Raw genomic sequence first — 23,183 nt, forward strand, 5'->3', positions numbered from 1 at the left:
TCCATATGGATGCCATCCTCACCTTGCTTGTGCTCTGGTTCCCAATGCTAGACTAACCCCCACAGGAACGCCCTCCTTACCCTACTGTGCTCCTACACCTCTTTCCAGGCCATCTCCATGCGAACACCCTACCTCCCCTGCTCTTCTGTCGCACCACAGACAGCTTCAACACACGCTGGTTCTGACACTCCACACCAGGCTGCCCCTCCAGGCCTCTCATACTTCTTGGCCTCTGTCACCCCAAACCAGATCACCTCTACACATGTACATTTCTTCACCACATTTGGGTTCCAGCAGCCCCCCAGGAAGGCAGCTCCTCCACGTGGATGTCTCACACAGGCCCTCCCACCCCTCTCTGAGCCAACATGTCTTCTTTCCCTTCTGGCAGAGATGCCTACCATGCACCGTGTTCTGCTTTAGGATTGACTTGTTTAGGAAGGAAAGAGGAGGAAGAGCTCCTTGGGCTTATCCTTGAACTGTTTGGGTTTTTTTTTTTCTTGCACTTCCTTCACATTTGTTTTCTTGCTTTTGAATAGTTAAAATTAACTTTCCCTAATTTCCATTTGACAAATCTGTTTTATATTTTTGTACTTAAGTGTCCCTTCCTTCCTTCCTTCCTTCCTTCCTTCCTTCCTTCCTTCCTTCCTTCCTTCTTTCCTTTCTCTTTCTTGTGTGTGTATATGTTTTCAACTAGATAGATTGGTTATGATTTTTTAAGAAGATATTCTCTAATCTAGGAATAATCGTTACCCTAACAGAAGGAAATTACTAAATAAGTATGTTACCAAATGTTTGAGGCTAAGTAATGTACCAGACTTGTGTCCTGATAGGCTTCCACCTAATTCCAGGGCTACTATAAAAATATGGAGCATTTCTGTAAGGGAAGGCTCTGCCAAGAATCATTCTGTTGTTTGGCATTATATCTCCCCCTTGTGATTTGTTTTCGTCATTTTTTAATATTGAAAGCATTAGCTTTTATTTGTTATTTTTTTAAAGATTTTATTTATTTGAAAGAGAGCATGAGCAGGGGAAGGGGCAGTGAGAGAGGGAGAAGCAGATTCCCCACTGAGCAGGGAGCCCGATGTGGGGCTTGATCCCAGGACCCTGAGATCATGACCTGAGCCAAAGTCAGACACTTAACTGATTGAGCCACCCAGGTGCCCTGAAAGCATTAGCTTTTAAATTAAGTACATCCAGTAAACATCCTCTGGAAAATTAATTTTTCTTGTTTTCTTCAAAATATTTAGAATAGAAATTCAAATGTAAGAAAGCAATATTGATGAAATAGGTCTACCATATGGTAAATTTTAATAATTATTTTATGGTTTTATTATATGTTAGCCATTTTTTATGTGTCAGTATATTGCATTTAATTTTCTGGAAATTGGAATGAGTCAAATTGGTATGTTTTTATGTGGATAAAAGGGACTTATGCATCACCATGTTCTAAATGAATTTGTATGTCACAATGAGATACAAATAGCTGGAAGGCTTTATATCGGTATGAAGTTTTTAGAATAATTAAAAACTTAAAAAAACAGAGTTGGATAAATAACAGTTCTACTGTATAAATACCTTTCAGGTGTTTCTGCCCAGTTTTCCTTCATAGTCAGATGCTTTGGGAGCTGGTCCTGTTGGGGGAGCCCCTCGTGGTCATGGCACCATCACCATCAGAGTCCTCAGAGACTGTACTGGCACTTGTTAAGTGAGTATATTTGGTTCCTGATGGTGATAGTTGCCCTGTTTTTCCATCTGATATGTTTGTGCACACATTGCATTGATCCACACAACCCCCTTCCTTGTAAGAAGGCTGTGCTCATTATAGTACTGTTTCATGGATGAGAAAATTAATTCAGGCTCCATGCAGGCTGGAACCGTGTTTTGGTTTTTCTGAGCAACAAATATTCATTCACTTAAACAAAGTTGGCATCTGACAAATATTAGTTGCATGAATGGTCAGTGTCTCATAAAAGACATACAACTAGGAAATTAGAGTGCTAGAACTTCACCCCATCTTCTGCCCCAAGTCCAGTGTTCTTTCAATACACCATTCCACATTATTATGCATTTCCACTTGTTTTTCTGGTTTCCTAAAATGAGTTTGTTGTTTACTGAAAATAAATAAATAAATTATCCCATTGTGGGTATACTGTGTGTATTGATGTTTTATAGTTATTGAGTAGGGCCTTTGATTTTTTGTATCCTTTGTTTTAAATGTTCTTCTTGCTCCGCAGCTGTATTTCTCCATTAAAGTACTTCAGTGACTTCCGACCTTATTTCACTATTCATGACAGTGAATTCAAAGAATATACTACTCGTACTCAAGCCCCGTGAGTAAACAAAATAACTTTTATTGACCAAGTATTATCTGTATAACCAAATTATGCAAAATTAAACCTTGAACTTACTGGTATCTTGATTTTATAAAGGAAGGTTTGAGGAGCTGCTTGTAATACTTCTGCATTTCAATTGTCAATCTGATTTTTTTTAATGATTTTATTTATCAATGGAAGCTGTATTGTCATTAATAGCCATCCGACTATACTTTGAGTTCTGTTTTCTTGCCTTACTTCAGGGCCTCTTATAGCATCAGTTATCTCTTGTTGCTCTGTAACTTTTCCTTCTTCCTCTTCATTGAATTGTCATGGAAACATGAAATTTCTTCCCAATATGTCAAAGGGGAAAAAATTATCTTACCCTTTCCCTTTTAGCTCCTGCTGTATTGCTCACCTTTTTTTCAGAGCTAAAATTCTAGGATAACAACAACAACAACAACAAATCTCCATTTACTGTCTCTACTTCTTGGTTTTCTGGTTGCTTCCCAGTCCGTTGCAGCTTGATTTCTCCATTTCCAATGAAGTCATTTTTGGCCAGAGTCATCAAGACCCTCTCCTTGCCTGACCCCATAGGCGCATTATTGCCCTGTTTTCCCTGCCTTCCTTTCTTACAGCATTTAAGCTATTGAGCTTGAAAGCATTTTTAAAAAGATTTTATTTATTTATTTTTGAGAGAGAGAGAAAACCCATCAGTGGCAGGAGGGGCAACAGGAGAAGCACAATCCCCGTTGAGCAGGGAGCCTGATGCGGGACTCAATTCCAGAAAGGGGGATCATGACCTGAGCTGAAGGCAGACACTTGACTGACTGAGCCACCGGGTGCCTGAGCTTGAAAGCATTTTAATCCTTGATGCCACTCTCATCTGGCTGTCTGGTGATGCATCTCAGTCTCTGGTGCAGAGAGGCCTGTCTGTGCCAGCACCTTAAATGTTGGTGTTCTTCAGTCCTGTGTTCTGGGATCTGATTTCAGACTGATAATTCTTTCTGAACAATCTTATCTGTACCCACAGCCTCTGTTAAGACCCATTTACTGATGACTGAAATTTATCTGCCTAGCCCAGATCTTTGCAAGATGCAGACCTATATGTCCAGGGTTTTGTTGTTGGTTTTTACTGCTTTACCACCTGGACATCTTAATGGCACCTGAAACTAAATGTATACAAACTGAATTCTTTCTGTTTCCTTGTTTTCTTCCCTTAACCCATGCTTCTTTTCATGAATGGTACTACTTTTTACTTAGTTATCAAAAATCTAAATTGTCATAAATTTCTCCTTCTTAACATGTCCCACATCAGGTTTTCCCAAATTCTGTCAAGTCAACACCATAAAATCTCTCTCATAATGACATTTGTTATCTGCTTTCCAAAAGTCTCTTCCCAGTCTTACTGTCTCCAGTCTTTGTCATATCTGTTATTGCTTTTTCCCAAACCCCTTCCGCTCTTTGTAGGGCATCTTCCAAATTCCCCCTAGAGTGATCTTCCTACATTCTCATTCATGTGGCATCCTTCCACTTGGTTCTCTAGTACCTTCCATTTGCCTACAAGGTTTTTAAACTTCTTAGCATATTAACTTGGCACTTAATAATCTGGCCAGCATCTGCCCATCTATTTTCATTTCTGACTCTTCATCCCTCTTGCTTTTTGCTGTAGGAATGCTGAGCTCTTTGTAGTTCTTCAAGCACTTCACAATCTCACTTCTTTGCTTTGCTCGTACTATTTGTTCTCCTGCATCACCTTTACCTCCCTTATCCGCTTGCCAAAGGACTTCTATTCATCTTTCATATCTTTGTGCAAATGTCATCTCTTTGGTGAAGCTGTCTTTGTTTTTTTCTTTGCTTTTAGAGTTTATTTATTTATTTTAGGGAGAGAGAGAGTATGTGTGCACATGCAAGTTGAGGAGGGGCAGAGGGAGAGGGTAATCTTCAAGCAGACTCCCTGCTGAGTGCAGAGCCCTACATGGGGCTTAGTCTCGACCCCAAGATCATGACCTGAGCTGAAATGAAGAGTCAGATACTTAACCGACTGAGCCACCTAGGCACCCCTGGTGAAGCTTTCTTTAAATCCCTTGGTAGACATAGTTTCTCCTTTGTAATTATCGTATGTTTTATGTCACCTTCTCTGTTTCCTAATTTTGGCATTGTAATCGGGTATGTATGCCTTTCTTTCTGTATACTTTTGAAAAGACCGTTCTTTTCATCTTTACATGCCTAGTGCTAAACGTGGTGCCTGGCATATAGTTGATACATTAACACATTGAGTGAAGGGAAAGATAATCTATTGTTCAGTCTAAAGAAATTATAAACTGTTCTTCACTGGAACATTTGTCTTTTCCTCACTTTGTTTCTGTTTTGTTTTTATGTAGGCCTTCAGTCATATTAGGAGTAACCAACCCTTTTTTTGCGAAAACACTCCAGCACTGGCCACACATTATTCGAATAGGAGACCTTAAACCTGCAGGTAAAGTATAAATTCATTGTTCTGTTTTTAGTATGTGAGTTGGCTGAGAAGGTTCATTTCTTCCCCTTTGTTTTCATCTCTTGATTACTTTTTAATTATGTTGATGGTAACCTTTTTGGAGGCAATCTGAATAAGGGCTTTTGGAGAAGAGCCTAACTTCCCACTAAAATATACAGATTCTTATATGTGTAACCCATCATGTCCTTCTATCAAAAAATGCACTTCTAGTGTTGTAAACACAGAATGAATTATAACACAATGAAACCTCAAAATTTTGAGCAACTTTTTGTATATGGATAAGCCCGATTAAACAGGGATGTCCAACACTGCTTGAATAAAACCTTGTAGAAGTTGGAATTACTCAGTTTGGCACAAAATTCTCTGCTAGGTCTCAAAACAAGTATTGTACATTTCTGTGGCAGTGGTATTGATTAAGGAAGTGGTCAAAGGTTAGGCTTTCCTTGAGGAAAAGATAAATAGTATTTTTCTCATAGTAACTATTTAATAAATGTTTTTAAATTAGTAGATTAATTCAGAGGTTGGAAGTTTTGTTAACTTAGATGACGATTTAATGGTATCTCTGACATTCCTCACTGCACGTTCCTGAATTTTCTACTGAAATAGTAAGACTTGAGATGCTGAAAATATTTTTAAATAACTTTGTGATGTGTTACTTTTAAAGACTTCTTTTGGTATACACAGGTATATTTCAAATATTATTTAATAATTTATGAGATACCCTTCCTGGTATATACATAAATCTAGATAGATATGTTAGACTCAAGCAATAACAATTTTTTTTAAAGATTTTATTTATTTATTTATTTATTTGAGAAAGAGAGCGAGAGAGAGAGCATGGGCAGGGTGAGGGGCAGAGGGAGACAGGGAGTCCAATGTGGGTCTTGATCCCAGGACTCCAGAGCCAAAGGCTGACGTTCAACCAACTGAGCCACCCAGGCACCCCAAGCAATAACAGTTTAAATCAAATTATTTACAAACATTAGACTCAATCTTATACCCAAATCCTTAGAAGCCTTAAGAAATAGAGGAAAGAGCAAATAGCTTCACCTTGGCTGTCATGTCTCTGTGTTCTTAGGCAGAACAGCCTCTTTAAGCCTCAAATTCTTTGTCTGCTGAGAGATTAAACGGTTCCTGACTCATGGCATTCTGTAAGTGTCATAGTCACCTGCCATTTCACTGTGTCCTCTCGGATTTAATGATAATTTAGAACACAGCAGTCACCAGAGTCTTAGCTATGAGAAGATAAGAAACAGTTTTTAAAATCTTAATTTAATATTGACATTTATTGTCATGGTTTTGTCCTATTAATCTAGACTATTTGATTAATTGTAATGTAGTTGACTACTGTTTATTATCTTTTTCCAATGAAAAAGGCCTTTGTTGCGGCTTTAAGTAGAGGAACTTTTGCATGAAATCATTGGTAAAGTAGTATGTTTATAAGAAAGTGCCAAACTGTTTTCAAAAGTGGCCCACCATTTTTACATTAAAAAAATTTTTTTTGAACTTTATTTATTTGTTTTTAAGTTTTTATTTAAATTTCAGTTAGTTAAGATACAGTGTACTACTAGTTTCAGGTGTACAGTAGAGTGATTCAGCACTTCTATACATCACCCAGTGCTCATCACAAGTGCACTCCCTCTTCCCCATCACCTATTTCACCACCCCCTCTCTGGTGACCATTAATTGGTTCTCTGTAGTTAAGAGTCTGTTTCTTGGTTTGCCTCTCTCTTTTTTCCTCCCCCATGCTCATTTGTTTTGTTTCTTAAATTCCACATATGAGTGAAATCACATGATATCTTTCCCTGACTGGCTTATTTCACTTAATATAATATTCTCTATACCTAGCATGGGGCTTGAACCCATACCCCGAGATCAAGAGTTGCACACTCTTCTGACTGAGCCAGCCAGGCGCCCCTCATTTTACATTCTTACCAGCAGTCTATGAGGGTTCCTATTTCTTCACATCCCTGCCGCCAGCATTTGATACTGTCCGTGTTTTTCATTATAGCCGTTTAGTGGGTTTGAAGTAGTGGTTTTCATTTGCTTTGCCCTAGTGAATTATGATGTTGAGCATCTTTTCATCTACTTGTTAGTTGCTCATAGATCTTCTCGGATGAAATGTTGATTGAAATCTTTTGCCAATTTTTAGTTAGGTTACTTGTCTTACTATTTCGTTGTAAGAGATCTTTATGTATTTTGGATACAAGTCTGTTTTTAGATATATGATTCACAAATATTTTCTCACAGTATTTGGTTTCTTTTTTTGTTCTTAATGGTATCTTTTGAAGTGCAAAAGTGTTTTTTTCTCCCAAGTTTAACTGAGATATACTTGACAAACAGCACTGTAAGTTTAGGGTGTACAGCACAATGGACTTACATATATTGTGAAATGATAGTAAGTTTAGTTAGTATCTATCACCTCATACAGATACCAGAAAAATAACAGGAAAATAATGTTTCCTTGTGATGAGAACTTTTAGGATTTACTCTCTTAACAGTTTTCAAATACAATAGTATACAGCAGTGTTAACTATAGTCATCAGGTTGTCATCAAGTATCTGCATTATATCCCTAGTACTTAATTTATCTTATAACTAAAAGTTTGTTCCTTTTGACCACTTTCATCCATTTCCCCCGCCCTTCACCCCTCACTTCTGATATCTACAAAAATGTGCTTAATTTTGATGAAGTCTAGTTTATCAGTTTTTTTTTTTTTCTTTTACAGATTAGCCTTTTGATATTGTATCTAAGAACTCATTGCCTAACCCAGGGTCACAAAGATTTTCTCCTAAAAGTTTTATTATGTTGGCACCTACATTTAGGTCTATGAATCACTTCAGTTATTTTTTGTGGGTTAAGGGTCCAAAACAATCTTTTTTGTATGTTACTGTTCAGTTGCCTTAGCACTATTTGTTGAAGACTATCTTTTTTTCTATTGAATTTCATTGGTACCTCTGTGGAAAATCAATACTAATGCAATGTCTTGATTACTGTAGGTTTATAGTAAGTTTTGAAATCAGGAAGTGTAAGTCTTCTAATATTGTCCTTTTCCAAAATTGTTTTGGCTATTTTGGGTGTTTTGCATTTCCATATACATTTTAGGATCACTTTGTTAATTTCTGCAGCAGCTAGCTGGGATGTTGATAAGGATTGTTTTAATATGCGGTAAATTTGGGGGTTTTTTTGGTGTCTTCTAATCCAGGAACTTGAGATGTCTTCTGTTTAGGTCTTCTTTAATTTTTCTCAGCAATGCTTTGTAGTTTTCTTTTTAAAGGTGTTTGTTCTTTTATTTGAGAGAGAGTGAGAGAGTACAAGCAGGGGGAGCAGCAGAGGGAGAGGGAGCTGATTGCGGGGCTCGTTCCCAAGATCCTGGGATCAGGACCTGAGCCGAAGGCAGATGCTTAACCGACTGAGCCACCCAGGTGACCTTGTGGTTTTCAATATACAAGTCTAATTATGATGTTATTAGATACAGGTTTTTCATAGATGTCATTCATTAGATTGAGGAAGTGCCTTTCTATTTCTAGTTTTTGAGAAGGATTATCATGAATTGGTGTTGAATTTTGTTAAATGTTTTTTCTGTGTCTATGGAGATTGTCATGTGGTTTTTGTCCATTATTAATATGGCATAGTAATTGGATTTGGGATGTTAAACCTACCTTATATTCCTTGGATAAATCCCATTTGGCCATGGTATATAATCCTTTTTATATGTTGCTAGATTTGATTTGCTATTATTTTTTGTTGAGCATTTTTGCATCTGTATCCATGAAGGATGTCAGTCTGTAGTTTCTTTTCTTGTAATGTCTTGCTAGCTAATATTCTTGTACTCTGAGAAGCCTCTTCAAGCAAGTGAAGTTACCATTTAAAAGTAAGGCCTAGGACCAAGGGAGGGGAGGGGACAATTCTTGAATTGCTTTTTCAAAGTGGGGATAAGGGCAGATATTGAATATTAATTAGACCTTATTTTAAGCAGCTACTTTAGAGACAAGCTGCTGTGTTCTCTCTGATTATTTCCATCACCAGCTTATTTGGACCACTTCATCAGGTATCATTTTTTCTGCTGGAAAGTGCTCTATGGAAACATTATGCTTTATAGATTCTTAGTGGTCACTGAGGAGTGAATGCTAGAGGTTGTTAGTGTCTTCAGTTTGGTCTTTGTTCAGTTGATGGAGAAAATATGTTGTGAACAAAGGCACCAGGGGTGATTTGATGATTTGGGGCAAGACTTTAGTGTCTGACTGTTTCTGGGACTGGCAGGTCTTATGTGAGCACAATTCTTAACAGAAGTGCAAAATTTCATTAAGTTTAGTGTGTTTATGATACTTTTCCCCACTTATCTTAAAAGTTGTTTTTACTGTGGTAAAATGTACATAACCTGAAATTTACCATTTTAACTAGTTTTAAGTACCTAATTCACTTAAAAATAATACAGTGGCATTAAGTATATTCATAATGTGCAACCGTCCCTACTGTCCATTTCCAGAACTTCTTCATAATCCCAAACAGAAGGATTTGGATTTAGTTCATCCAGGGGGTGGTGGGTGGAGAGATGGGGTAACTGGGTGATGGGCGTTAAGGAGGGCACTTGATGTAGTGAGTACTGGGTGTTATATGCAATTGACGAATCACTAAATTCTACCACTGGAAATAATAATACACTATATGTTAATTAAATAGAATTTTAAATGAAAAGTTAAAAAAAATAACATAGTGGCATTGACTATATTCATAAGGTGCAACCATCATCACTATGCAGTTCTGGAACTTCTTCGTCATCCCAAACAGAAGAATTTGGAATTAGTTCACCCAAATCCAAAACCCATTAAACAATAGCTCCCCAATTATTGCACCCCCCCAGTCCCTGGTAACTTCTGTTCTAATTTCTGTTTCTATAAAGTTGACTCTTCTACATATTTCATGTAAGTGGAATCATGTAATATTTGCCCTTTGGTGTCTGGCGTATCTCACTGTTTTCAAGGTTCATTTATGTTGTATCATGCAAAAGAAGTTCATTCCTTTTTAAAAAAAAAATATAGTGGGGCGCCTGTGTGGCTCAGTCGGTTGAGCATCTGCCTTCGGCTCAGGGCATGATCCTAGGGTCCTGGCATCAAGTCCTACATCAGGCTCCCTGCTTGGTGGGGAGTCTGCTTCTCTCTCTGCCTGCTGCTCCCCACTGCATGTGCTCTGTCTCTGACAATTAAATAAAATAAAATCTTTTTAAAAAATTGCGGTAAAACGCACATAACATGAAATTTACCATCTTAGCCATTTTTTAAATGTACAGTTCAGTGGCATTAAGTGCATTCACATTGTTGCACTATAATCACCACCATCCACTCGGTGCTCTTTTCATCTTGCAAAATTGAAACTCTTTACCCGTTAAACAATAACTTCCCATCCACTTCTTTCTCCACTCACCCCGCCCCAGCCCTTAGCAACTATCTACTACCTGTCAATATGAATTTGACTACTCAGGTATTTCATATAAGTGGAATTCTACTTTACTTGTCCTTTTGTGACTGGCTTATTTTGCTTAGCATAATGTCCTCAAGGCTCATTCATGTTGTAACATGTCAGAATTTCCTTCCTTTTTAAGACTTAATAATATGCCGTTGTATGCATGTACCACATTTTATTTATCCATTTATTTGTCAGTGGACACTTGGGTTGTTTACACCTTTGAGCTATTGCAAATAATAGTTCTGTGAACATGGGTATACAGGTACCTCTTTGAGTCCCTGCTTTCACTTCTTTTGAAGGGGATTGCTGGACCATGTAGCCATTTGTGTTTAATTTTTTGAGGAACTGCCATACTGTTTTTATTTTCCATTCCCACCAACAGTGCACGAGGGTATCAATTTCTCCACATCCTTGCCAACACTTATTTTTTAGTGTTTTTTTGATGGTAGCCCTTCTAATGGGTGTGACGTGGTATCTTATTGTGATTTGGATTTGCATTTCCCTAATGATTAGTAATGTTGAGCTTCTTTCCTTGTGTTTATTGGCCATCTGAATAACTTCTTTGGAGAATTATCTTTCCAAGTCCTTTACCTGTCTTTTAATCAGGTTGTTTTGTTATTGTTGAGATGTAAGAGTTCTTTATGTATTCTGGATTCCAATCCCTTATCAGATAAATGCTTTATAAATATTTCCTCCCATTCCATGAGTTGTCTTGTTATTCTCTCATTGATAGTGTCTTTCCATGCACAAAAGTTTTAAGTTTTGATAAAGTCCAGTTTATCTGTATTTTCTTTTATTGCCTCTGCTTTTGGCTTCATATTCATGAAAATCCATTTATCTTTTAATTTATGAGTGTTGGGTATATATCTTGGGGCATTTTTCTGCCCACTGATCTCAAGGCCAGGACCACTGCATATGCTGCACAAGTTATGAAACACAACATCCCTTCTTAGGATTCTGTTTTTGAAAATTCAGGACTGTCTGAGAGAGTCAGTAAAACTGCAGAAACAGTATCTTCTGCAGGACCAGCAGGGAAGGCACAGCAAAATAGATTCATAACTTTACCAGAAACATACATTTAATTTGAACCCAGGAGGGATCATTCCTCCTGATATAAAAGGATTATTTCTTCTGGATTGTACCTAGTTTTAGTTAACCCAAATTCTATTAAATGGAGAAATGTAATGTTAAGATGATGGTATTTAACCATATTCCTCAAAGCGAAACATTCTATTAGTGTATATTGGATCAAATTATTAACTGATACTTTCTGACTAGAAATTGGGTTTGGTGATTTCACCAAAATATTTGGCCTAATGTGGAAGATTCTAATGTCCATATACAGAGGTGCAGTAGTGATGAATATTAATTTAGTAATGTTAAATCCCTCTCTAACGTGCATTGTACATAACAGACATTGAATAAGTATTTTTTTAAAGATTTTATTTATTTTTTTGAGGGGGTTGGAGAGAGCACAAGCAGGGGGAGCAGCAGAGGAAGAGCAGCAGAGGGAAAGGGAGATGCAGCTTCCCCGCTAAGCAGGGAGTCTGTCCTGGGGCTCGATCCCAGGACCCTGGGACCATGACCTGAACTGTAGGCAGATGTTCAACCCAACTGAGCCACCCGGGCTCTCCTGAATAAGTATTTTTAATTAAAATAAATATCTGTAATGATGGGACTTGGGTTCATTGCAGACACTTGTTTTTTTTTTTTTAAAGCCATCTGACAAATATTCATTAAAATTTTTTTCTTGTAATAGGCAATGTATCTTCATGATTATTTTCTTTATATCTATTCATACTACAGTGTAAGAATGATGATGACTAGGGTTAGAGATCAGTATGCATCTTACACCTGATGAGGTCCAGTAAATCAGAGGGGAATTGTGTGAGTGAAAATAGCTGCATGGGTTTATTTTTGTCCTTTCCGTTTTTAAAAAGACAGACATGGTTGCAGCGTATCTTCATTATTACCCAGAACTTATTGAATATAAAGAATATGTGAAACCTACTGCCGAACTCTTCTCCCTTCTGATACTTGGTTCTTTTTTGCACAGTGAATTTCAGAAAACAATGTGTTAATAAACAGTATTGGTGGTTAGAACAGTTCCAAGTCTTTTGTGACTTGGAGCAGAAAGAAATGAAAATAAGTACAGAAATAGACTTATTCAAGCCATTGTGGTTTTACACATGCTATTTGGATTCTTGGAGTCAGAAGCAGATAATTGACTTGAATTTAGCATCTGTATAGTTAAATATGTATTAATTCTGTACTTACTAAGAGGACAAAAGTTTTACAGATCTTGTGGTGAGAAGCTACTCTGAACTCTGTAAAGCACAGCCACAAGATTCAAGATGAGAGACGTCTCCTAAGAATTAGTACATGGGAAGAGAGAATACATTGACAAAGTAAAAACTATCAGCTAATGAATCAAAAACATTCTGAGGGGCACCTGGGTGGCTCATTTGGTTAAGCGCCTCATTCTTGTTTTAGACTCAGGTCATGATCTCAGGGTTATGAGATCGAGCCCCGAGTTGGGATCTGAGCTCATCAGGGAGTCTGTTTGAGATTCTCTCCCCCTCTCTCCCTGTGTCCCTCCCCCTGCTTGAGCGCGCACATGCTTTTCCTTTCTTTCTCTCTCTCTCTCTCTCATAAATAAATAAATAAATAAATAAATAAATAAATAAATAAATAAATAAAATATCTTAAAAAATTCTGGAAACCTGAGTGTTTCTGGACTTTGCTCTTCTCTCAGTCTATCCCCACAGCCTCTTGGTTTTATCTCCGCCACAGAGCTCTAGTAGCTCCTGTCTCCTCTTTCCTTGCTGCACACGTCTTGCTTCAGGTTCTGTGTCTACCCAGGAGCAGTACTCCACAGTGCTTCTGTTTTATCCTCTGGGCTTTTCTCTTTCACCTCAAACTCCTTTGTGCAACCCAGCAGACCTGCTCAGGAATCCTATCCATCTGTGGCTCAGGCCTGTGGTTGTGGCTAATGCCATCACCACTGGTGTCAGTGAGTGTGTTAAATGCAGATTTGATCCTGTCAGCTCACTCCGCATCCATTAACCCCCCATGCGCATGCTTTCAGTCTCTCAGTCACTGAGATGTTGGACATCTTTATAGTTCCTCTTGATCTGACCTTTGAATACCTCTTTAGCTTTATCTCTTGCCCCTCTTAACATACCCTCCATTCCTGCCTTTGTAGTGTAGTGGATAAGGGTGATGGCTCAGGAGTTAGACTACCTTATTTCATATCCTGGTTCAAGCATGTTATCTGTGTGTCCTTGGACAAGTTGTTCTCTAGAGCTAACAACCTGTCTGAATGGGACGTTGACCAATCAGAGCAGATGATGGTAGAAAAGAGCCAGTGTTGGTACATACCAGGTCAATTTTATCCCATGCCTTAGTTCCTTCATCTGTGAGATGGACATGATAAAACCTACTTCGTTGTGAAGATTCAATGCGATTATTCATGCAGTATTCTTAGACCAGGACTGGCACAGATAAGGATTGAGTAAATGGTGGCTGTTACTCTCCTTACCATTATGTATGACTCCTTAGGCAACATGCTCTTCATGCTTCTGGACTTAACTCTGCCTAAAAGGTCTTTTTTTCCTGGATAACTTTTTATTTCTCTGATAAGACTGCTGACAGATCACTTCCTTTAGAAAATCTCAATAATTGTTTCACTCCTCTTTGCCCAAGACATTCTTGTGTTTCCATATAGCATCTTGTTCATAATTTTATCCCAGCACATATCCTTCTATATTGTCATGTATCTCTATTTGTCTTCCCAGGAACTAGTTGAACTAGTTGAGAACTAGGAACTACAGGAACTAGTTGTTTTATTTTTTTTTTATTGCCAGTATCTTGCATTTACTAATACTTACCGAATCAATGAAAATATTAGTTTGTGTGTACATGATAATAGTGACTTCTTTAACAAGGGTCTGTTTAAAGTTATTATTCGGGCAGTTGATAAAATTAGAGTATCATCTTTATTATTCTGCAGCTTTTCTACAAGATTGAAATTATTTCAAAGTAGAGAGTTTACAGAAATACCTGCTTTATCATAGTACATGCTCTTAAAATTTTTTAACAATATGAGATTACAAGTGAAAATGCTCTGTGTTCCTACAGTTCCACCCCCAGAGATAACTGTAGTTAGCAGTTAGATGTATAGAGCAATGGAAACAAAAATGTGTTGTCAGTTGAGAGCCTTGAATTAGATAATCTCTAGATTGTCTTTTAGTTCTTAGGTCCTCTTACTCTTAGGCAGAGAGAGGGAGGACAGAGAGGGAGGACAGAGAAAGGAAAAGGAAAACTCTGTTTAGTGTGCTTATGACACTTTTAAGTGCTTATCTTGAGGCATATTTCTGCTGATTAGAGGGTTGTTCAGATTGTAGCTTCTCTTGACCCCAAGACCAGAACCACAGCATATGCTGTGCAAATTGTCCCCAGCTGACCTGCATCTATGGCTCAGGTCTGTGGTTGTGACTCACAGTGTCACCACCTGGTGGCAGTGCAAGTGTTTCTACAGTGCAGAAACAGAATTTTGGGGAGGTGTCAGAAAAAAACGTTTGAACACTATAGGAGTTGCTTGCAATTCCATTTACTCTTCAAGGGTATTTTATTAGTATTTGGCACATAGGTTTTCAATTTCATGTATTTGGCACAAAGATTTTAAATTACAAGTTAAGTGACAAAAGGAAAAGTTTTGAGTAACGATAGATAGTAATGAAAGATCAAATATCCATTTTATATAGTTTACACACATTTTTTCTGTAATGCTATAATAATCCAGCATTTATCCAGTTTTTAGAGTACCAGGAATAAACTCTTGAATATTGTTTGATGTTAAGAAAAACACTTTAGGGGCACCTGGGTGGCTCAGTTGGCTAAGTGTCTGACTTTTGATTTGCGCTCAGGTCATGAGATCGAGCCCTGCATTGGGCTTCTGCGCGGGATATGAAGCCTGCTTGAGATTCTCTCTCTCCTTCTACCCCTTCCCCCGTGCACACTTGCTCTCACTCTCTCTCTTTCTCTCTCTCTAGTAAATAAATAAAATTTTTAAAAAAGAATACTTTAGCTACAAGATCCCAGACTAAGTAATATTAACAGTGGATTATCAATCTTATAAAATTCCAGTTTTGTAATATGTAAAACTCAAATAATTTTAAGAGTCTTTATGATATTTCCTTTAGGTGAAATTCCTAAGCAGGTTAAAGTGAAAAAATTGAAGAACTTAAAGACTCTGGATTCTAAACCTGGTATTGATTTTTATTATTATATTTTATTATTTTTATTTATTTTTAAATATACACTTATGCGGGTACTTGGGTCTTACCATTTACCGTATTTTCTTTACTTCTTAGGAGTTTATACTTCTTATAAGCCATATCTAAGTAGAGATGAAGAGATCATAAAACAATTGCAGAAGGTAATTCCTTGCTCCTCTTATTAATTTAAATTTCCTTGTGCAGGTAAGCAATATCCAGTTAGGCAGTATGTGCGTTATGTGCAATAATGTGAAATGAGGTCTTTCTTTTGAACCAAAGCTTCACAAAAATCAGAAGCCTAAGCAGCAATAATTATGCTCTTGAAATATGGGGCTGCAGCTACCAACTAGTGCCAGTCTTTCTAGAAACTTGGGAGTTAGAGTGAAAAAGTCATGGACTCTTCCATGAGGTAGTTTAGCATCCAACAGGGGTAGTTAGCATTTTTTGGAAAATGTAAATAATACTCATATAGCAAGTGTGAAGTAAAGACAGTTCATTGTAAATTGATACTTTCAAGTGTGGGATGAACACGAGATGTTTTGCTCTAAGGGTTTTCTTCACAGGATATTGCACAATAAACTTCAGGTTAAATTACTTCAAGGTGAGTTCTAGGGTTTGTTTTTTTTAAATCAAGTAAAAGTATGTATTTACATATCAGTTGAAAACTATAATTATGCATTGTTTTATATTCCCTTACACTAGAATGTAGGTTTTCATTGCTCTTTCTTCTAAGGGTGTACAACAGAAACGTCCTTCTGAGGCTCAAAGTGTTATTCTCCGACGCTATTTTTTGGAACTGACACAAAGCTTCATCATTCCATTAGTAAGTTAACATATGTATTTGTTTAACTTAATGATTTGTTGAAGGATGTATGAATGTTCTCCCCATTCACAAAAACCTTAAGTTGTGTGTTTTGCCTGCTCATGTGTTTGGTGATTAAAAATAGAGCCCTTTGCAGGAGACCTGGACTCTGTTCTAATATTAACTGTGTAACTTTGGCAAGTCACTTCCTCTCCCTGACCCTCATTGTCTTTATCTGTAAAATGTGGCTAATTCCACTTTTCCTAAATATCTTTCAGGGTTGCTGTGAATCTTAAATGAGATAATTGTGAAATATTATATAATTATTGCATTTTTATACCTTAAAACAAGGTTAACTTGGAGCTTCTTTCTCTGATATTATTTCCCCTTTTTTTCAAAGCTACTTTTTTTAAGGATTTTATTTATTTATTTGAGAAAGAGAGAGAGAGAGCACGAGCCAGGGGAGAGACAGAACGTCAAGCAGACTCTGTGCTGAGCGCAGAGCCTGGTGCGGGGCTCAACCTCACGACCCTGAGATCATGACCTGAGCTGAAATCAAGAGTCAGACATTTAACCAACTGAGCCACCCAGGTGTCCCTCTGATACTATTTTCTTGAGCACAATTCGATATGATATCCATGAGACCAGTAACTCCATGATGACAGGGGCCTTATCTGTCTTGTTCATTATCTTTTCCTCAGTCTGGCATCTGGTAGCACTCAGTATTTATGGAATAAATGACTAGATAATATGGTTATTCTATGAAATTCAGTAGGATAGCATATTAAAATACTAGAAGATGCCTCACAGTTATCAGACAGTACCATATGTGGTCCTAGTCTGCAGACTGCATCAGAGAGAGATTCCATGTAGTTATTAATGTAATCTATCTATGAATATTATATGGGAGCAACCTGGAGATCTTTGCTATTACATTTTGAGGCGAAATAGTCTTTCTTGGTCTATGGATGTTAATTAATTTTGTTCCATTTAAATCTGTTTGATTTGAAATGAACTTTACTGTAGTGCTTAAGGGCATGGGCTGAAGTCAAGTAGACCTGAGTTCAGGTTCAGGCTATGTGACCTTGGGCAGCCTACTTAGCTTTTCAAAGCCTCTTTTCCAGTAATAATGGCCACATTGGATGGTTGCAAGGATTAAAAGAGATCATGCATATAAAATGTTGAGTACATTTCCTGGCACATACTCACCCTGTAGGGTTAATGACTATCACTAAAAATATGCAGTCCTTTGGATTATTTAAGATTTAGTTAAATTCTTACTGAAAAGCTGACTTCTCAATTCAGTCTAAATTTTGCTATGTCCGTTACGGAGAGTGATGCATTGCTGCTGTCCATTGAAAGAACGTATGATGAGAAACTTGTAAACCCATTTCTTTTAAGGGGGTCTGTTTATATGTTTTTGAAGACTCTCTAGGTATGCCTAACTTTGGGGCACCTGGGTGGCTCAGTTGGTTGAGTGTCTGACTCTTGGTTTTGGCTTGGGTCCTGGTCTCAGGGTTGTGGGATTGGGCCCTGCATTAGGCTCCCTGCTCAGCGCAGAGTCTGCTTGGGATTCTGTCTCTCCCTCTTCCTCTCCCCCTCCCTTCCCTTGCATGTGCGTGTGTTCTCTCTCTCTCTCTCTCTCTTAAATAAATAAATAAAATCTTTAAAAAAAAAAAGAATGCCCAACTTTGATTCATTTTTTCTTGGTTTCAGGAAAGATATGTGGCAAGCTTGATGCCTTTGCAGAAAAGTATCTCTCCATGGAAGGTATAACTATATTCAGTTAAATTCTTATTTGAGTTCTCATACTGTAATTAACTTCTGGAAGTATATCCATTTCTGATTTTTAAATCAGTATGTCCTAATTTCTAGAGTCCACCCCAACTAAGACAGTTTCTTCCAGAAGAATTTATGAAAACACTTGAGAAAACAGGACCTCAGCTGACCTCTAGAATAAAAGGCGACTGGATTGGACTTTATCGGTTGGTCTTTTTTTCTTCTTTTTCACCCATATGTAGAGCTTTATTTAAAAACAAAACAAAAAACCTGGCCTTAAACTTATATATTTTTTAAGAAATTCAAATAAATAAATAAAAATTTCATTGTTTCACATGGTTCTCCAAGCTATAGGTAGGAAAGCTATTGAGGAGAGGAAGTAAGTAATAATCAAACTTTGCTTTTTTAAAATTTATTTTTATAGGCATTTTCTAAAATCTCCAAATTTTGATGGTTGGTTCAAGACCCGGAGGAAGGAAATGACCCAGAAATTGGAGGCACTCCATTTAGAAGCTCTTTGTGAAGAGGTTAGAAAACAGTGTGTTTGTGTGATGAGTAACAACTATTGAAAATAAAGATAACATTATCCTTAGAGGCTGGGAGATTATACCCATATCTACTACTTTGTAAATAGTAATACCTAACTTTTCTGAATCATGTGCTGTGTGTCAAGGACTGTGTAAGTGCTTTAGATGAATAATGTCTTTTAATCCCCACAATGATTCATTAAAGTAAGTGTGTTATAATCTGCATGATGATACCCCTAAGGATTATAAGTTAAGCGACTTGCTTCAGATGGCATCATTGCTAAGTAATGGAGCCAGCAGTGAGCTAGAGCCCTGCTTACACGGACCCAGAGGAGCTAACTGTGTACATGTCTTCCCAGCTTTGTGTTTGGTGAGCTCAGGTTGGTAGCTTGAAATTGGCTACAGTGAGAGTATTATGCCAGATTGGCAAATGCTACAAACCAGAGACTTTTCCTGGAGAACTGGCGGTTAAATATTTACTAGTGTACCCCTGGATAGAATCAAGATTCAAATCAAGATTTCCAGTATTGTTAACAATTTTTTCCCTGTATTTTGACTGTTTATAATTTGTTACCAGACTATTTTAAATTGAGCTACTTGTGAAAATGTAAAGGATAGTCTCATCTTTATTTAGCTTGAGGTGGGCTAGCCTTGAAGTGAACTTTCTAATCTTAAACTCCCAGTGACTGTGGTTGTGAGAGAAGGAATACAATGAAGGCAACCACAAATAAGCTTGTTTGTCGATGTGAAAGTTTACATCCAGTAATATATTCATGTTCACAGTTACCTTAATTTGTTAGTTAATGTCCCTTATAAATTAAAGTACTTACTACTTAGTAGGGATGGGGGTTAGTATTGTACTTGGAGGTGCAACTTTTTCATTGATCTAAAAGGGCTACCTCAGAAAGGAGTTTCTTGCATTTTGTTTTATTTCCAACTATTAGACAGTTCTAGTTAATGTCAAACATTATCTAATTAATGTTGTTAGACTATCATGTGGTGAATGATTCTTGTACTAGAGTGCTGTATCTGAGTTACATACTCTATTCTCCTTTTCCTTCCTATCCTTCCTGCTCGGTAGCCTCGCCTGTTAAAATATAGCAGTTTGAAAAGTATTTTGAGTATTTACTGATTTGGGATTTGTTTATTCTTGTAGGACTTACTTCTCTGGACTCAGAAACACACAGAAGTAGAAACAGTAGACCTTGTATTGAAGCTAAAAAATAAGCTGGTATGTAGCCAAAACAGCAAAGATCCATGAAGGTGTTTTCCTCACATTTGAGGTGATAGTTCATGATGTATTGCAGAAATAGTTTTTTAGGGGCGCCTGGGTGGCACAGCGGTTAAGCGTCTGCCTTCGGCTCAGGGCGTGATCCCAGCGTTATGGGATCGAGCCCCACATCAGGCTCCTCCACTGTGAGCCTGTTTCTTCCTCTCCCACTCCGCCTGCTTGTGTTCCCTCTCTTGCTGGCTGTCTCTATCTCTGTCGAATAAATAAATAAAATCTTTAAAAAAAATAGTTTTTTAAAATGAGAGCACTTGAGATTGGTCGGTAAATGGTAGATCTGATTGAAAATACTTGGTCACTCAAGAAGATCACAGTCACACCAGATAATTTTAAAAGTAGTTACAGGGAGTCTAATGAGCTCTACAAAAAACATTGTCACTTATATTTAATACCACATGGTACCTATAGGTATTATCTATTAATTTACATAGAAGTCTTTTATTGAGCTCATGTTCTTTGCTTTTTTACAATTCCTCTAAATTCTAATGTAAGTTTGAATTTTCCAAATCATTAGACCATTAAAATTGTTCATTTAGAGGATATAATGTATTAATACAGACTCAGAGGGTAATTTAAATGTTTCCAAATGTTCCTTCTGTAGTTGCAGGCTGATCGAGAGCATTTACCTGTGAAACCTGACACTATGGAAAAGTTACGGACACACATCGATGCAATTATCTTAGCATTGCCAGAGGACCTACAAGGCATACTGCTCAAAACGGGCATGACATGATGTTTGCCAGGATTTTCCAGCCAAAAAGGATTGTGCACCATGAAGCATACTGACATTTCAACCCAGCGCACAAAGGAGATGTTTCAGTGTGGAAAATAGCCGTGAATGCTAGCTACAGGGTGGAAAGACTATACTGACAAACAGACCTTTTTAGTGCATTATTTTTAAAAATGGTTATCTGTGGTGGTTCCACTTTAATACTGAAACACCGAAAGGCATTTCTATATTTTTAATCATGTTCTAAAGTGCTCTTATGAGAGACCTGTGGGGCCATCAGTATAAGTGATTCCAAACTGCAGTGCTGGCATTGCAGATATTTTTTTAAATTGGTGCTGCTTTGCCCAATCATGTTAAAACTCAGGGGGATATAAAAATAACATTCACACTGGCTATCTTCTTAAGAAGAAGGAAAAGACTGATCTGTCCGACTGTAGTTAGAAGTAATTAATGCTTTTGTAGTGCCTTCTGTTGTCCTACATGTTTCACAAAGCTCAGCTGCTAGTCTTGAAGCTTTTTCTTAACTCAATTATGCTGTGTAATTTTATAAGGCATTCTTCTGAGTAATCACTGCTTAAAGATACATTTCTTGCCTCCCATCATGTTTATTAGTAGTGCCCGGTGTTTTGTTTTGTTTTGTTTTATTTTGTTTCCAGTTGTCAAGTAGGTTTCATTTTGTTATATTCTATATCATTTCAAGTTTAATCTTATCAGTTTCTCCAAAGGCAAGAAAGCATCTAATATTAATTATGGGAGAGTTTATTTCTTCTAACCATTTACTAGTTGAACCTGTTTAAGTTAATTAGCGTGGATGTTTTTTAGAGACATTCTAATTGTAAAGCTCATAATCAGCTATTTTTTAAACTGAACTACTTTCATTTCAAAGGCATTCATAAACCATTTATGTTATAGTCATGTAAGTGATTATAAGATTAGTTTTCAGCATTACTTGTTTGGTAGGGTTTTTGCCCCCCAAATTAATATTTCTCAGAACACTTTCCCTACTGTTGTTCGACGTGGGGACTTTTGCCTAAATCACTGTTATAGCTAGTTTGTTGTTGTTGTTGTTTTGTTTGTTTCTGTTTTGTTTTGTTTAAACAGTACTACCTTGCCAAAAATAGAAGATTGTGGTTTGGTAGAGTAAGGTTGTTTGGTTTGTGTTTGAATAGGAGTGTCCTCCAGAAGCCACTATTTAAAATAGCCACACATGACATAGCACATATGTAAATAGCTGTGTCTTGAATTACCCTCTCAGCAACCAAATTTAGTTGTATGTGTTTGTAAAAGAAATGGCTTCAGAAGCTGTCTCTTGTTTTCTGCTAATGCAACTCTTAAGGGCACTCCTAACCCAGAAAGCCTCTTTGTGTTCGTACCTGTGGTCTTATACCTAAATGTGCCCTTTTCTCATGGATACAGTCTCTTGAAGCATACCTCAAAGTCATAGAGAGAATATGGCATTTGAAAGAAATCATTTGCCTTGGATCATAGGAGTTATTTTGTGAAACAACTTTGTCCTTATGGAAAAGGGGCAACTACTTTTATATGCTAAAGTATTTCATATCTTTCTGGGAAACCTTATTTAGGTATAAATGGTCATCTTATTATTTTTCAAAAAGGGGTATTTTAATAATCTTACGATTTATATGCAGTTTGTGACCAGAATTTGAAAGTTGTTAGTGTCATATCAAGGATCTTTTAAATTATACCACTACAGGATGTATCATTTCAAGTTTATTTTGCACAGCTAAAGAGTAGCAAAGGATGCCAAGTAGCATAATAACAGTATCTTCATATTTACTGTATTTAACTAAAACCTGACACATGTTGAAAATCATATCATACTTAACCTGGTTTATCTATTAATTTCAAATTATGTACTTGTAAAATTAATTCAAGATTGCATTGGGAATCTGAGAAAGACTGGTAACAATTTTTTGTGTGATTTTCAGTGTTGTCCTTTTTTTTTTTTTTTTTTTTTTTGAAGAGACATCGTTAAGCTCTAAAACCTGCCGTTTAATGTTTATCTCCACCAGCATCAGAGGGAATCACTGCTTTCAGGGTGTTATGTAATGCCTAGTGCCTTCTGTTTTCGTGAAGAAGAGGTTTTGTGAAGGCATTTATGGTCATTACTGAAAAATGAATTAAAGGCCTTGGATTTTAAAGCACTTGGATGTCTTGTGTTATTTCTCAGTAAGGTTGGAGTGCTTGATAAAATGCATAATAAATGAAACTTGTGCATTATGAGTTTCCTTTTACTTCCCATCTTATTTTTAAAAATTCAAATGAAAACCTTCTTCTGTTTACTATGAACATGTGAACAAGCAGTCAGGTGTAATAACAGATCAGTGAAGTGATTTCATATCCTTGTTGGCAGTGTATTGACTTTATGAAATGTTCTGATGAAAAAGTTTTAGCTTAATAATGTAGCTGTTGTTGGATTCTTGGATTCTCCCTTATTTACTACTACTTTTTTTTTTTTACCTTTTTTTAAATCTCAAATTTT

At 37.0% G+C, this 23,183-nt stretch overlaps 1 protein-coding gene across 5 annotated transcripts in view; it reads left to right on the top strand.

Moving 5' to 3' along the window:
- Positions 1 to 22,845, top strand: part of DENND6A (DENN domain containing 6A) — a 56,142-nt gene extending 33,297 nt beyond the window's left edge. For all 5 annotated transcript variants that reach the window (XM_040628649.1, XM_040628651.1, XM_040628650.1 and 2 more), the window contains 11 exons: positions 1,583 to 1,705; positions 2,235 to 2,330; positions 4,697 to 4,791; positions 15,480 to 15,545; positions 15,651 to 15,715; positions 16,288 to 16,377; positions 18,073 to 18,126; positions 18,232 to 18,341; positions 18,560 to 18,662; positions 19,819 to 19,893; positions 20,552 to 22,845. In XM_040628649.1, coding sequence (XP_040484583.1) covers positions 1,583 to 1,705; positions 2,235 to 2,330; positions 4,697 to 4,791; positions 15,480 to 15,545; positions 15,651 to 15,715; positions 16,288 to 16,377; positions 18,073 to 18,126; positions 18,232 to 18,341; positions 18,560 to 18,662; positions 19,819 to 19,893; positions 20,552 to 20,683 — 1,009 coding nt within the window. In that variant the 3' untranslated portion in view covers positions 20,684 to 22,845. The remainder of the gene's footprint in view (positions 1 to 1,582; positions 1,706 to 2,234; positions 2,331 to 4,696; positions 4,792 to 15,479; positions 15,546 to 15,650; positions 15,716 to 16,287; positions 16,378 to 18,072; positions 18,127 to 18,231; positions 18,342 to 18,559; positions 18,663 to 19,818; positions 19,894 to 20,551) is intronic.
- Positions 22,846 to 23,183: the final 338 nt, after the last annotated feature.

This window comes from Ursus maritimus, unplaced genomic scaffold, assembly GCF_017311325.1.
Source record: "Ursus maritimus isolate PB19 unplaced genomic scaffold, ASM1731132v1 scaffold_14, whole genome shotgun sequence".
Taxonomy (NCBI): domain Eukaryota; kingdom Metazoa; phylum Chordata; class Mammalia; order Carnivora; family Ursidae; genus Ursus; species Ursus maritimus.